The 15,035-nt window shown below is 49.1% G+C and overlaps 1 protein-coding gene across 1 annotated transcript; it reads left to right on the top strand.

The window, feature by feature from the left end:
* Window positions 1–2,072: 2,072 nt before the first annotated feature.
* Window positions 2,073–14,435, top strand: LOC120678204 (prostatic spermine-binding protein-like). The gene is made up of 2 exons (XM_039959354.1): window positions 2,073–2,265; window positions 14,074–14,435. The coding sequence occupies exons 1-2, from the start codon at window positions 2,073–2,075 to the stop codon at window positions 14,433–14,435; spliced, it is 555 nt and encodes a 184-aa protein (XP_039815288.1).
* The last annotated feature ends 600 nt before the right edge of the window (window positions 14,436–15,035 follow it).

Here is a 15,035-nt window from a genome sequence, read left to right as displayed (position 1 = left end):
CAGCGGGGGTCCAGGCGACCGGGGCCTCGGCGGCGTCTTCCGCTAACCCGATGGCGCCCAACGCGGCGGCGGCGGATGCGCCAACGCCAGGTGCAGCAATGCCAGACGCGACGGCGGCGGGTGCACCAGTGCCAGGCGCAACCACACCCGATGCGGTAGCCCCCGAGCCCCCAGCTACGGCGGCAGTCGCGCCGATATCGGGCATGGCAACTGCGAGCGCAGCAGCAGCGGGCGCGGCAACGGCGAGCATAGCTGCAGCGAGCGTGTTGTCGGTCAAAACCTACCGGCGAGTAGTGACAGGCAACACGAGGAGCCGGGAGGCTGGCTGGCACCGGTCCCTCGGTCAACGGCCCAGATCCTGGCACACGCCGTTGCTTCCGGAGATGCAGGGCGTGCCACCTGATCTATACCCGATCAGGAGAGTGCGAACGTGCCTTTGACGATTTGCCTACAAGCACAGACACATGTAAACATTAGTCCGAGCCGTGGTCGGCTCCCCGGGACGACTCTTGCATCGACTTTAAAGAGCCGATCGAATCCCGGTGTTAGATTGGATTTGCATATCCAGATGGTAATAGATAAAGCAAATAACTGCAAATAACTGCTTCAATTAAATCTAGCTAATCTAATCCACAACGGTAAAAGCTTCACTCCTAGATCGGAACATCCTACACGTAGTTAGGCCTAACGTGCGTAAAAGATAACCGAACCTTGATCAGAAAAGAGGCCTAAAAACAAGCGAAAGCCGATTCCCGGATCAATCCCTATTAAGATCAAGTCAAAGCATCTAATACGTCGCCGGATCGTCCAACCCGTTTGCAAGGCCTAAACTAGCAGATATTACGCCAATTCTTAATTATAAGAACTAACCATAACGGATTAGATCTACTAGATTAAAAAGAAGCAGGGTGTTATCTCTACGCGACTAACTCTATGCGACGAGAATTAGTATAAGATTAAAACATGATCGCGCAGAGATGACATGATGTTCGTAGATGATGAGCAACAAAAGCACGATGAATTTACTAAAAATCATGCTACGAAAATCAGGATAACTAGCACTACTAGCCATCAAAAATGCTTCAGTACGAGTAATGCCAAGGTAAAAGCAAGAACAACGATGCCCTGATCACAAGAAGCGATCAGGGCAGCATGACGCTTACTTGGACGAAACCCTAGAATTAGGGGTGGCGGTGCGCCGAGAGTTGTTGTTTGCAAAACGTGATGACGTTCCTCTTTGACAACTGTCAGAGTACATATTTATAATCCGGAGACTTGGACAACAATCTAAACTAACATGTTCATATCAGACTCTATCTCTAACTCAAACTGAACTAAATCTAAAGATACATGGCCCACATGGCCCAAACGCTCACGCAGGAGCCGATTCGTAAGCCTCCTTTAATTTCTTCATTAAGCCCAACTCACTCGCGGCCCATTAATTAACCTGTTAATTTATGGCGATAACACATGCCCCCTGGTTTTGGCAATGATAATTCCAAAAGCACTTCATCGCTTCATCTTCCCGTCGATGCTCATTAAAACGCACTATAACCACCATGGAAGACACATCGTCTCTGCAACTGGCTCCTCGTGGAATGTGAAAGTGCCGACTCATCTTCCATTTTTTTGTTATTTAATCTCACCCTGAACCGACTCCTTTCGCCACAAATTCATCTTCCTCCCTCAGCCAACAGCGTAGAAAACCCCAACTTCCTGTAGCCATGGCGATCTCCTCCTCCTCTGGCTCCAACTCAATCGGCTCTCCTCTCTCCCCCTCTTCCTCGAGTTCCTCTGCCTCTTCCCTCGACCCCATCTCGGAGAGCCGGGAACCGACGCCGTAGTATGATCTGACGGCGTCGCACGAGGCACTCGCTCCTCTGCATTGGGATGCAGAGGAGTTCAACTTCGAAGTCGTCTCCAAGGACGACAAACCCAAGACCGACGACGAAGACCTCCAGCTCCTGTTCCAGGAAGAGCCGGAGTAGAACAACGGCGATTGCTTCTCCTGGGACGAAGCCGACTCCTCCTCGGAAAAAGAAATCGACTCCTCCTCTGTTGAGGAGGACCCGATGGCCGAAAGGGCCTTCCGGTTCCTTGGCTCCTCCGAGGAGGAAAGCAAGGAAAATAGTGATGGCGGCGGCGGCGGCTGGAGCAGCGACGACGAAGACAGCAACGGCAGCAGCGCCGACGAGAGCAGCGGCAGCGACGGCGACGGCGACGACAGCAGCGTCGGAGACGTGCCGGCGCGAAGCCCCAAGCGCTGTAGGCATTAGGCACCTACGGGTGGTAGGAAGTACTGTAGGAGTAGTATTGTAGCATAGATTGAGCCGAAGGATTCGTTCCTTTGTCAAATCGGCTCTTTTCCTTGTAAAGACTTTACCTTTAATAAATAAAGTCCCTCATGTCTTAGTTTCTTGCTCGGACAACCCTCCAAAAGCCGATGGCACCGCATCGAGCTATACCAATAACCAAGAGCCGATGGAATTCAAAATTGGAAGCAACCAGTATAAGAACAGAACATCAGCTCCACTTTGAACCCAACTCGAAACAGATATTCCAAATCCTAGCGCAATTCGAGAATCCCGCTTCATAAGTTTGAACGAAAACTCACAGCATCCAAAACTTGAACCAGAGCCCGCAAAACAACCAAACCCTAAGTTAGTAGATCTGAATCATGGCGGACTCTAAAGCTCAAACAGCGAGATCTCCAAACGTCGATACGGCAATCTTCGGCCTGAAGGTAATATTCAGCCCATCCTTTCAACTTTTTTCAGCTCATCAATCTTCCGAATAAATTAAGCTCTGAAATATGACACCATATACAAATTTCTGAATTTTTGAAACTCCAGGCTTCAGACATCCTTTTGCCGCATCCTTCCAATCTCAACTCCTTTTGTCTTGGTCCACGAACTTATGAGAATCCCATGGATCTGATCTCCTGTGAAGCGAATAGAATCCCTTTCATGAGTCAAGACATCAATTTAAATTCCTGGGCCGACTGCTTAAGAGCCTGGCCTAATCCACCTGAAAGCTGGATTACATGGTATAGCAGAGTAGCAAAAACCTATATGCCCTAGTGGCAAGAACTAAACATAGCTGATGCACTCAGTCTATCATTATCCCCCCTAGATAAAGATGAAAATCTTCTGAAGACCATCGGCTATTTCTAGTCCGACGCTCTGAACTGTTTCCTCTTTGGTCATGGACCCATGACCCCTACTCTGCTAGATGTTACCATGATTACTGGCCTAGACATTAGGTCCCCTGATCCTGCAGCTCACAGAATGGTAGAAGTCCCCTTCAAACTTTCGTCTAAATCAGACTGCACAAACTGGAGCACTTACATGAACCAGCAGATGAAAACGAAAGGTCCAGTAGGTAAAATGGAACACACAGCCTTTCTAAATCTTTGGTTAAAACATTTCATCTTCTGTGGTCCTTCCTTAGCCTCAACCAAGAATTATCTTCCTTTGGCTTACCATCTGGCCCATGGCAACCGCACCAGCCTAGGCAAGCTTTTCCTCGGAGAAACATACAGATGTCTCCATTTGATGACAATTAGCTTGCTCAGCCAAAGGAAACTCAGAACTGGAGGCCCTTGGTGGTTCATTCAGTTATGGGCACAACTCTACTTCCATCACCAGATTCCAAACTTTCAAAGCCTAGCCAAGAATTCCTTCCCTGACGAGAGTGGCAAGCCAATTAGATGCACCAGCTATGGCCAAGCCTTATTCAACCTCCCTGGCAGTAAACTGAACTCAACAGACGCAGTAAAATGGTTTAGAGTTTTCTACAAAGGCTTAGAGAATTCCCTCTACTTTCCATTCACTGAATCTGAAGCCTTTGAGAACCCAACCACCTTTAGGCTGGATAACTTTGCCGATGACAACAGCACTCGGCATCTGTATTCTCTAATGATCTGACCTGGCTTCCTCTCTATCGGCATAAGCACTTCCAACAGAATCATCAAACCAAGTTATGAAACCTATCAACCAGTCATAGCAGCTCGGCAATTCGGCCTAGGACAAGTCCCTCCCCACTTCCATATTCACCACTTGGTGGAGAGTAGAGCCGATCTACCTGACGGTCTTACCAATTCAAGAAGCTACATCATGTTTGATAATCTCCACATTCCAATACCAGCCGATATATCCTTTACTCCCTCATCAACCAGCTTTAACACATGGTGGGGAATGTGGAAAACTCATGTATTCAGAAGAGCTTTAGGCCCTCTACTGCAACAAATTGATCCTGAATATACAATCCCCGAGGCAGGGGTACTGGATCCATGCACCTATTCTTTCTAAGCCTTCTATTGCTTTACTTAGCTAACCATGCTCACCTTGTTTACAGCAACAAGATGGTCCAGAACCCATGACCAGTAACGGGGAGCCATTCCACTTTCTCCCAACCGCCCCTGATGTTCTTTTTTGCAAGGGATCACCACCAATGAAGAAAGTGATAATGACTGTTCAGCCAGACTCACCCCAGTCAGCATCTAAGCGGAGATAAATCTCTGAAAGTGCTGCCCCCGAGTCCCAACTAAGAAAAGGAAGATCTTCACACGACGAATCATCAAGAAGACAGCACAGCCTCCCTCAGATCGATCAGAATCCAATACCAACCAGGTAATTCACTCTCTGAAACTTTTCTGAAAAATTCCTTTCTTATGGACATGTACTCTGGTTGATTGTAATCTTTCCTCCAGGACACAGCTGAAGACATCCTTAGCACTGGAAGTCCATCACAACTGAGAAACGCCACTCATGAAGTCGATACTGGAAGAACTGAAGTCCAAGAACAGCGAGAACCACCCATCATCCCAGTAGAAATTCACAGTGAAGAAACTGCAACAGCCGATGTCGCTGTTGTTGCCCCAACTGAGCCGATCACACTCGGACCGACCATCGCTTCTTCCTCACAACAGGTAACACCGCATGAGCCGATTCTAAATCAGCCGATAACTCTGTTGATATACCTTGCTCCCAAAACTAACTCTGATATCTCCACAGGGATTCAATATTTCAGATTTGCTCTCCTTTGACCCGGCATCAATGGGTCTGATCGCCCCTGGAGCGAAGGTACTACCACCACAGCAGCCGATTGGCCTCGCGGATCAGCTTCAACACATCAAAAATCTGCTATCTGCTCCAATCAGTACCCTGGTCGATAACTCCAGCGAAATACAGAAAGTCCTCGAGCAGATAGAATCCCAACTCCCAGAGTCACTTCGGGTCAAGCTCTGGCCAGCCGGCCATCTTCCCTTCTTTCGGGCAGAGGTGAAAGTAGCGAACAGAGGATAGAACTAAGGCATTCTCAAATTCCTCTGAAAGCCGACATCGCTGAAAAGTGCAAGATGCTAAACCAGAAGAAGGCAACTCTGGATGCCAAAGCCGATATCTCAGCGAATACAAGGCGACTCAGCCTCCTGGAGAAAGAATTGACAGAACTCGAAGAAAAAGTCCGCACCACACAGAGACTGATCCAAGAGGAGAAAGCCTCGATTGCAAACTCCAAGTAAGAAGCCCAAGAAATAACCGAGCAAATACGGGCAGAGTTTGCAGAAATCAACACCTTGAGTCAATAGATAGTAACGGGCGATGACAAAGATGACGAAGCAGTCATAGCAAGAGCCGACGCCATACGCACAGAAGCCATCCATGCCATAGAAAGATTCCTGAACTAGTAGAATAATTCAGAAAACATTTAATGTCGCCTGTTACACTAAAACTTGTATCTATTTAAAACCTCTTAAGTCGATGGTTACACATCGGCTGCCTTGCTTCTCATATGATTTTTACTTGCTGGCCAACTCAACGTGTTGGCCTTTCTCACTTTTGCCCTCTTTTTTTACTGGCCAACTCAACGTGTTGGCCTATCTCATTTTTGCTTTAACTGGCCAACTCAACGTGTTGGCCTTTTATAATGCAGCCAGATGGATCTCATCGGCTCTTGTTAGTCGCCTTCCCACATGCTCGGAAAATATTTCTTGAGGTGTTGGCCATTGACGGCTACAGGAAACTTGACACCATCTAATTCTTCAAGCATGTACGCATTTTTAGGCAGGACCTGACCAATCTTGTACGGTCCATGCCAAGTAGGAGACCACTTACCATACTTCCTGTCTTTAGTTCCTAATGGTAGCACTGCCTCCCAAACTAGGTCTCCAACCTGGAATTCTTTCGGCTTGACCTTTTTGATGTATGCACGAGCAACTTTAGCCTTGTTTTCCTTGATCTTCTCGAGTGACCAAAGTCTTAGCTCTATAAGATCCTCCACATTATCGCTCATCAAGGCTGCATACTCTTCAGCCAATAGATCATTCTGAAACTCAACACGCCTTGATCCGGCCGTGATCTCCCATGGCAACACAGCATCTTGACCGTAGACCAGATGGTATGGTGACGTCTTGATGGATCCGTGACACGAAATACGATATGCCCACAAAGCCTCTGACAACACCTCATGCCAGCGCCTAGGATATTCATCGATCTTCCTTTTGATCAGCTTGATAAGGCTCTGGTTGGATGCTTCAGCCTGTCCATTAGCCTGGGCATAATACGGGGATGATCTGATCAGCTTGAACCCCATGTCATCGGCAAACTTTCTGAATTCCTCCGATATAAAGACCGATCCTCCATCGATCGTAATGGTTTGAGGAATCCTGAACCTATGAATGATGTGCTCTTTAACGAAACTGATCACATCTCTTGACGCCACCGATCTCATGGGTACCGCCTCTACCCATTTTGTGAAATAATCTGTAACAGCTAACACCCATTGGTGACCTTTGCTAGACGGCGGGTTAATCTGGCCGATCATATCCATGGCCCAACCCCTGAACGGCCATGGCTTAATAATAGGATTCATTACTGATGCCGGCACCATCTAAATTTTACCGAATCTCTGACATGCCTGACATCCCTTGTAATATTTGATGCAATCCTCAAGCATGGTAGGCCAGTAATATCTCGATCGTCTAATCAGCCATTTCATCTTATGAGCCGATTGATGAGTACCGCAGGCTCCTTCATGAACCTCATGCAAAAGCCGATTCGACTCTGAAGGCCCTAAACATTTAAGCAGCAGTCCTTCCAAAGTCCTGTAGAACATGTCGTCCCCAATCAGAACATACTTCATAGCTTTGAGTCTTATCCTTCTGGGTGCCCCCGAGCCGAATCCTTCAAATAATTGAAGATATCGGCTCTCCAGTCTCCAGGTTCTAGAAACTGAACCTCCACATTGACCCCATCGGTTGTTTTCTTGTATCCGGAAGCCATCTGTGCCAAGTCATTGGCTCACCGTTCAAAGTCCTTCGTATCCAGTGGAAATTAATGTACCTGAATTGTGACATCAACTCACGGCACTGCATCCATATCAGAAAAAGAAGCTCACTCTCACATTTATATTCTTCCGTAAGCTGAGAAATCACCAGTTTCGAATCCCCAAATATTTCCACTGCTTCTGCACCATCTTCCATTAGTAATTCCATCCCCTTACGAACGGTCTCATACTCTACTAAATTATTGGTGCATGGAGTAGCCATCCCGATGGAAAAAGACTAAGTCACCCCACGAGGCGATACCAAAAGAATTCCTACGCCGCACCCATCATCACAAGCCGATCCGTCGAAAAACATGGCCCAGGCACGTACAAAAAGTGCAGACACATCAGTGTTGACCCTGTCTGCAATGAGATCCGCCAGTGCCTGTCCCTTGACTGCCTTTGCAGGTTGATATCAGATATCGAATTCTGACAACGCAAACATCCATTTTCCTAGTCGGCCTTTTAGAATAGGAGCCGACAGCATATGCTTGATGACATCCAATTTACATATGACGATCGTTTCCGCCGAGAGCAAAATATGTCGAAGCTTTGTACATGTAAAGAATAAACAAAGGCAAAGCTTTTCGATCTCAGGATACCTAGTCTCGGCATCCAACATGCACCTGCCGAGGTAGAAGACAACCCTCTCCTGATCGTCATGTTTCTGAATCAGAACCGATGCGATGGAAGTGTCACCCACAGACAGGTACACGTAGAAAGGCCTGTCCTGTTGAGGCGGAACCAATACTGGAGGCTTTGACAAATATTCCTTGATTTCATCAAGAGCCTGCTGCTATTCTGCCCCCCAGTGAAACTCATCCTCAGACTTGATCTTCACCAGACCCATGAACGGCTCGATACGCCCAGACAGATTGGAGATAAATCGTCTGACAAAGTTGATTTTGCCGATGAGCTTCTGTAACTCCTTCTTCGTAGTAGGCGGCTTCATTGTCTTTACCGCTTCTTGACTCTTCAAGCCGATCTCGATTCCTCGCTCATGTACCAGGAATCCTAAGAACTGACCGGCCGATACGCCAAAGGCACATTTCTTCGGGTTCATTTTGAGCCCAAACTTCCGAGTCCGCTCCAAAACCTTACGCAAATCTTCCAGATGCCCCCCAGCCGATGTGGACTTGACCACAACATCATCAATGTAGATTTCTACCAGCTTGCCGATGAGATCATGAAAAATGTAATTCATGGCGCGTTGATACGTTGCGCCAGCATTTTTCAATCCAAAGGTCATAACCAAGTACTCGAAGAAGCCGACCGCGCCTGGTACTCTGAAAGCGGTCTTGCTTATATCCTCTAGGGCCATGAAGATCTGGTTGTAGCCGGCTTTACCATCCATAAAGCTCAGGATTTTGTGACCGGCAGTGGCGTTGATCAATGTTTCTACCACGGGCATCGGATATTCGTCCTTTGGCGTCGCTCTGTTGAGGTCTCTGAAATCCACGTAGACTCTCCATCGGCCATCCTTCTTCTGTACAGGGACCACACTGGAGATCCATTCTGCATACCTACATGGCCTGATGAACCCTGCGTCCAACATCTTTTGCACCTCTTTCTTGACCTCCTCCAGGACTTCAGCCTTCATCTGCCTTGCTCGTTATTGAAACGGCCGAAATCCTTTCTTAAGCGGGAGCCGATGTTCGATGATGCTTCTATCCAGACCAGGCATTTCAGTATAATCCCACGCGAAACAATCCCGGTATTCCTTCAACAGTGCTATCATCGGCTCACGCAGGCTTGGGTCTAGCTTCTTGCTGATAAATATTGGTCGCGGCTTATACCCGGGACCGATATCAACTTCCTCCAAATCGTCAGCTGATATAAACCCGTACCCCAACTTGCCGTTGCCTGTAAAATCTACTATGGACGCAGGCGACTCGTTATCATCTGCCACGTCGACAGCAAACACGGAGAGATGACAAAAGAAAATTTTTGGCCGACTGCACAGGCCAGCCATCTCTATATTACCACTCGAAACAGAATGCCAATTAATTAACCAACTGCCAGATCAGGCTAAAGTCTGTCGGCAATGTAACAGTTTCGACTCTAAACAAGATTTGTCTATTTTTTGGGACCGGCCTCTTTAAACCTGCTAGGCTCCGTATCGTGCCAGGATGTGTTTATTCTGTGAGGCCAGTGGATAAGACCAGCCTCAATCCATTTTTTGTCGCTTCTATCCGATCACAGTCTTCCAGCGCGATCCCTGAGATCGGCTCTTGCCCTTCCGCGTCCTAGGCTTTCATGTCTGCGAGCGAAACCTCGCTGGTGTCATCTGCACGGACCACCTCCACCTCATCGCCATCCCATTTGACCAAACACTGGTGCATCGTGAAAGGAACACAACAATTGGCGTAAATCCAATCCCTCCCAAGCAGCACTGTGTACGTACTCTTACTGTTGACGATGAAGAACAAGTTTGGGACGGTCTTGCGGCCAACTGTCAACTCCACATTGAGGACGCCCTGTGCCTGCGACGGCTGGCCGTTGAAATCATTGAGCATCACGTTGGTCTTGATAAGATCAGCAGCAGAATGCCCCAATCGGCGCAGTACTGAGTACAACATTAGATTGACCGCGGCGCCAGTGTTGACCCACATCCTGTTCACAGGCTTGCCATCGATGAGGCCCTTGAGATATAATCCCTTCAGGTGCTTGTAGCTTTTCTCCTTGGGCTTCTCGAAGATGATCGGCTGTGGGCCAAGATCCAGCTGCACGACGGCCAATTCCTCCGGTTGGGGTGCCCGAAACTCCGACGGGAGCACGAACACCATATTCACATCAGCCGATGGATTTTCATCGGCTCTTGGCTGCTTGGGGCGCCACTCCCTCCTTGGAGGGTGCCTTTCCACCCTTCGCGGGTGCCTGACTTGCTCCGTGAGATCCGAACGCGCTTTCCTCAGCACGTCGAGGTACCTTGCTTCTGCCTCCTTGAGATTGCGTAAGCGCTGCACTGTTCGCTTCTGTGAGCAGCTGAGCCCGTCAGGACACCATCGTGGACGATGACACTTATCTTCCCCTTCTAGCTCAAGATCATCCCTGGATGGCCGCTCAATATGGTCGTCGTGACGTGCTTTGGGCCCCAAGCGCTGGAACACCGACGACTTGCCTGGCTGGCGTCCCCGAGGCCTGCACTCCAAGGAATCATCGATAGTAGGCAATCGGCTCATGCCGGAATCCCAACAGTACCTGAAGAACGGGCAATGCCAGTGGTCGCGTATAGCCTGGCGCCCCCTAGCATCCTCCCTGTGCGGTGCTCATACTCCTCCTCTTCCGATTCATATCGGCGGCGCAACTTGTACTGAAACTGGTATTTCTCCAGAAGCCGATTGGAAGCTGGGAGTTGATTGCGGATGTGACGCACTTGTTCTTCAGTAACATGTTGCTGCTCCGGCTCATCTTCATCCTGGGGCCGTTTGCCAGAAGCGGCCTCTTTCCTCTGCTCGTCACGGCGGTGCATGGGTCCCGCCATGTTAATCTGGAACGCCAAGTTCTGGCCCTCAGGTCTAGAATCCGACAGCTCCATCACATTAGCTTGTGGGAATGGTTGACTGTCCACCTTCATCGTGTGTTGGGCCAGAATTAATCGGTCTTGATTGATAGCCGATTGGATCTGCCGACGCAGTTCCTTGCAGTCATTCGTGGCATGGGTGAACGAGTGGTGCCACTTGCAGTACAGCCTCCCCTGCAGCTCTTGCGTCGTTGGTAGCTTGTGATTCTCTGGGAGCTTCAACTTCTTTTCCTTAGGCAGTAAGTCGAATATCTACTCTGCCTTGGCCACGTCAAAATCAAAGCCCGTCACAAGCCCCTTCTGTTTGACCCACTTGCACGGGACGGGGTTTGCCCCCCGGGTCCACTCTGCCACAGACACTTCTTGTTCCCCTCTAGAATCATCAGAATCATCTGTTTGAGACATATTCACATGGCGCTTGAATTTTTCCTGGTACAGCTCAGGATGATAGTGTTCATACATCGTGAGCTTCTGTACCATGTGTACCAGAGAGGTGAATTCCAACTGAAGCGCGATGAGTAGCATCGATTCTTAACCTCTCTAAAGCGCTGCACGTACTCCGAGACACTTTCCCCTCACTTCTGCTTGACTTGGGCGAGGTCGGCAATCCCGGCTTCAGCAGCCTCTGAGTGATACTGGGTGTGGAATTGATCTTCCAGCTGCCTCCAAGTACGGATCGAATCTTGGGCCAATGATGTGTACCATCCAAAGGCTGAGCTCGTGAGAGACTGACAGAAGAACCGGACCCTCAGAGGATCCGATACCGAAATCATCCCGAGCTGAGTTAGGTATCGGCTCACTTGCTCGATGGAGCTGGCCCCTTCTGACCCGCTGAACTTGGGAGGTAACATGTTCAAGTTGTATTCGCTTGGGTACGGCTTGGAATAGCCGATCGCCTTTCTCTTGGGCTGAATGCCGAACTGATCCCTTAGTATTGCGCTGATATGATCCACACTAAGAACTCCTGGGGCCGAGGGCTCAGCACTCGGCCCGGTAGCGTACTTTGCCAGCCATGCCTGTTTCTCCGCATCTGCCCCTGAAGCTCCTGTACCCACTAGATGTCCCGCGCGCGTTGGACTGATGCTGTCAGGTATGTACACGCATGTGTACCATGCGGGATCTCCTTAGGCGGCTCATTCTGGAACTGGCCCTCCCCGGGATCACCGCCGATCTTGTAGACGACGTAGATCGGCGAAGCCTGCGGACCTGGATTTGTGAGCGAATACGGTATTTGCGGCCTAGACTAAAGTGAGTCCTCTCCACTGTTACTCCCCAGGATTGGTGCTGATGGGGAGTACTGGTTCTTGATCACCTCCTGGACGACACGATGTGCCACAGGCTCGAGCTCATTCACCTGGCTTTCTGAGTGCCGATGAAGCTTGTGAGCCACCATGTTGTTCATCTCCTGGCGCAGGGCTCTGGTACGCTCGGACAAGTCAATGTTGTCGAGAGAGTCTTCGGGTGAGAACCCCTTCCACCTGATGCCGTGGTTGCGGGTCCTCTCGAAAGAGCCGATGAGATTGGCTTCGAACTGACCTTTGGCCTCATCGTATTTCTGCTTGTGCTCGGGGGTCAGCTCTTCATACGTGACAGGGCTGGTGATCGGCGCTCGGAAGGCTGCCGGGGCACTGGCTGGCACCGGTCCCTCGGTCAATGGCTCAGATCCTGGCACACGCCGTCGCTTCCGGAGATGCAGGGCGTGCCACCTAATCTATACCCGATCAGGAGGGTGCGAACGTGCCTTTGACGATTTGCCTACAAGCACAGACACGTGTAAACATTAGTCCGAGCCGTGGTCGGCTCCCCGGGACGACTCTTTCATCGACTTTAAAGTGCCGATCGAATCCCGGTGTCAGATTGGATCTGCATATCCAGATGGTAATAGATAAAGCAAATAACTGCAAAAAACTGCTTCAATTAAATCTAGCTAATCTAATCCACAATGGTAAAAGCTTCACTGCTAGATCGGAACATCCTACACGTAGTTAGGCCTAATGTGCGTAAAATATAACCGAACCTTGATCAGAAAAGAGGCCTAAGAACAAGCGAAAGCCGATTCCCTTATCAATCCCTATTAAGATCAAGGCAAAACATCTAATACATCGTCGGATCGTCCAACCCGTTTGCAAGGCCTAAACTAGCAGATATTACGCCAATTCTTAAGTATAAGAACTAACCATAACGGATTAGATCTACTAGATAAAAAAGAAGCAGGGTGTTATCTCTACACGACTAACTCTATGCAACGAGAATTAGTATAAGATTAAAACATGATCGCGCAGAGATGACATGATGTTCGTAGATGATGAGCAACAAAAGAACGATGAATTTACTTAAAATCATGCTACGAAAATCAGGATAATTAGCACTACTCGCCATCAAAAACGCTTCAGTACGAGTAATGCCAAGGTAAAAGCAAGAACAACGCTGCCCTGATCGCAAGAAGCGATCAGGGCAGCATGGCGCTTACTTGGAAGAAACCCTAGAATTAGGGGTGGCGGTGCGCCGAGAGTTGTTGTTTGCAAAACGTGATGACGTTCCTCTTTGACAAATGTCATAGAGTACATATTTATAGTCCGGAGACTTGGACAACAATCTAAACTAACATGTCCATATCGGACTCTATCTCTAACTCAAACTGAACTAAATCTAAAGATACATGGCCCACATGGCCCAAACGCTCACGCAGGAGCCGATTCGTAAGCCTCCTTTAATTTCTACATTAAACCCAACTCACTCGCGGCCCATTAATTAACATCTTAATTTATGGCGATAACACATGCCCCCCTGGTTTTGGCAATGATAATTCCAAAACCACTTCGTCACTTCATCTTCCCATCGATGCTCATTAAAACGCACTATAACCACCATGGAAGATGCAACATCTCTGCAATTGGCTCCTCGTGGAATGTGAAAGTGCCGACTCATCTTCCATTTTTTTCTTATTTAATCTCACCCTGAACCGACTCCTTTCGCCACAAATTCATCTTCCTCCCTCAGCCAACAGCGCAGAAAACCCCAACTTTCTGTAGCCATGGCGATCTCCTCCTCCTCTGGCTCCAACTCAATCGGCTCTCCTCTCTCCCCCTCTTCCTCGAGTTCCTCTGCCTCTTCCCTCGACCCCATCTCGGAGAGCCGGGAACCGACGCCGGAGTATGATCCGACGGCGGCACATGGGGCACTCGCTCCTCTGCATTGGGACGCAGAGGAGTTCGACTTCGAAGTCGTCTCCGAGGAGGACGAACCCAAGACCGACGACGAAGACCTCCGGCTCCTGTTCCAGGAAGAGCCGGAGGAGAACAGCGACGATTGCTTCTCCTGGGACAGAGCCGACTCCTCCTCGGAAGAAGAAATCGACTCCTCCTCTATTGAGGAGGACCCGATGGACGAAAGGGCCTTCCGGTTCCTTGGCTCCTCTGAGACGGAAAGCAAGGAAAATAGTGATGGCGGCGCCGGCGGCTGGAGCGGCGACGACGAAGCCAGCAACGGCATCAGCGACGACGAGAGCAGCGGCAGCGACGACTACGGCGACGATAGCAGCGGCGGGGATGTGCCGGCGCGAAGACCCAAGCGCCGTAGGCATTAGGCACCTATGGGTGGTAGGAAGTACTGTAGGAGTAGTACTGTAGCATAGATTGAGCCGAAGGATTCGTTCCTTTGTCAAATTGGCTCTTTCCCTTGTAAAGACTTTACCTTTAATGAATAAAGTCCCTCATCTATTAGTTTTTTGCTCGGACAACCCTCCAAAAGCCGATGGCACCGCATCGAGCTATACCAATAACCAAGAGCCGACGGAATTCAAAATTGGAAGCAACCAGTATAAGAACAGAACATCACCTCCACTTTGAACCCAACTTGAAACAGATATTCCAAATCCGAGCGCAATTCGAGAATCCCGCTTCATAAGTTTGAACGAAAACTCACAGCACCAAAAACTTGAACCAGTGCCCGCAAAACAACCAAACCCTAAGTTAGTAGATCTAAACTATGGCGGACTCTGAAGCTCAAATAGCGAGATCTCCAAACGTCGATACGGCAATCTTCGGCCTGAAGGTAACTAGCACTACTCGCCATAAAAAATGCTTTAGTACGAGTAATGCCAAGGTAAAAGCAAGAACAACGCTGCCCTGATCGCAAGAAGAGATCAGGGCAGCATGGCGCTTACTTGGATGAAACCCTAGAATTA

The sequence above is a fragment of the Panicum virgatum genome, chromosome 6N, assembly GCF_016808335.1.
Source record: "Panicum virgatum strain AP13 chromosome 6N, P.virgatum_v5, whole genome shotgun sequence".
NCBI lineage: Eukaryota > Viridiplantae > Streptophyta > Magnoliopsida > Poales > Poaceae > Panicum > Panicum virgatum.
Note: the sequence above shows the minus strand (reverse complement) of the source record. Positions and strands in the feature narration are given on the sequence as shown.

What these genes read in the sequence shown, in the direction of transcription:
- LOC120678204 (XM_039959354.1), top strand. Translation starts at nt 2,073, where the DNA reads ATGGCCGAAAGGGCCTTCCGGTTCCTTGGCTCCTCCGAGGAGGAAAGC. An exon ending in GGCGCGAAGCCCCAAGCGCT is followed by an intron (nt 2,266 to 14,073) that starts GTAGGCATTAGG and finishes TCGACTTCGAAG; the next exon opens with TCGTCTCCGAGGAGGACGAA.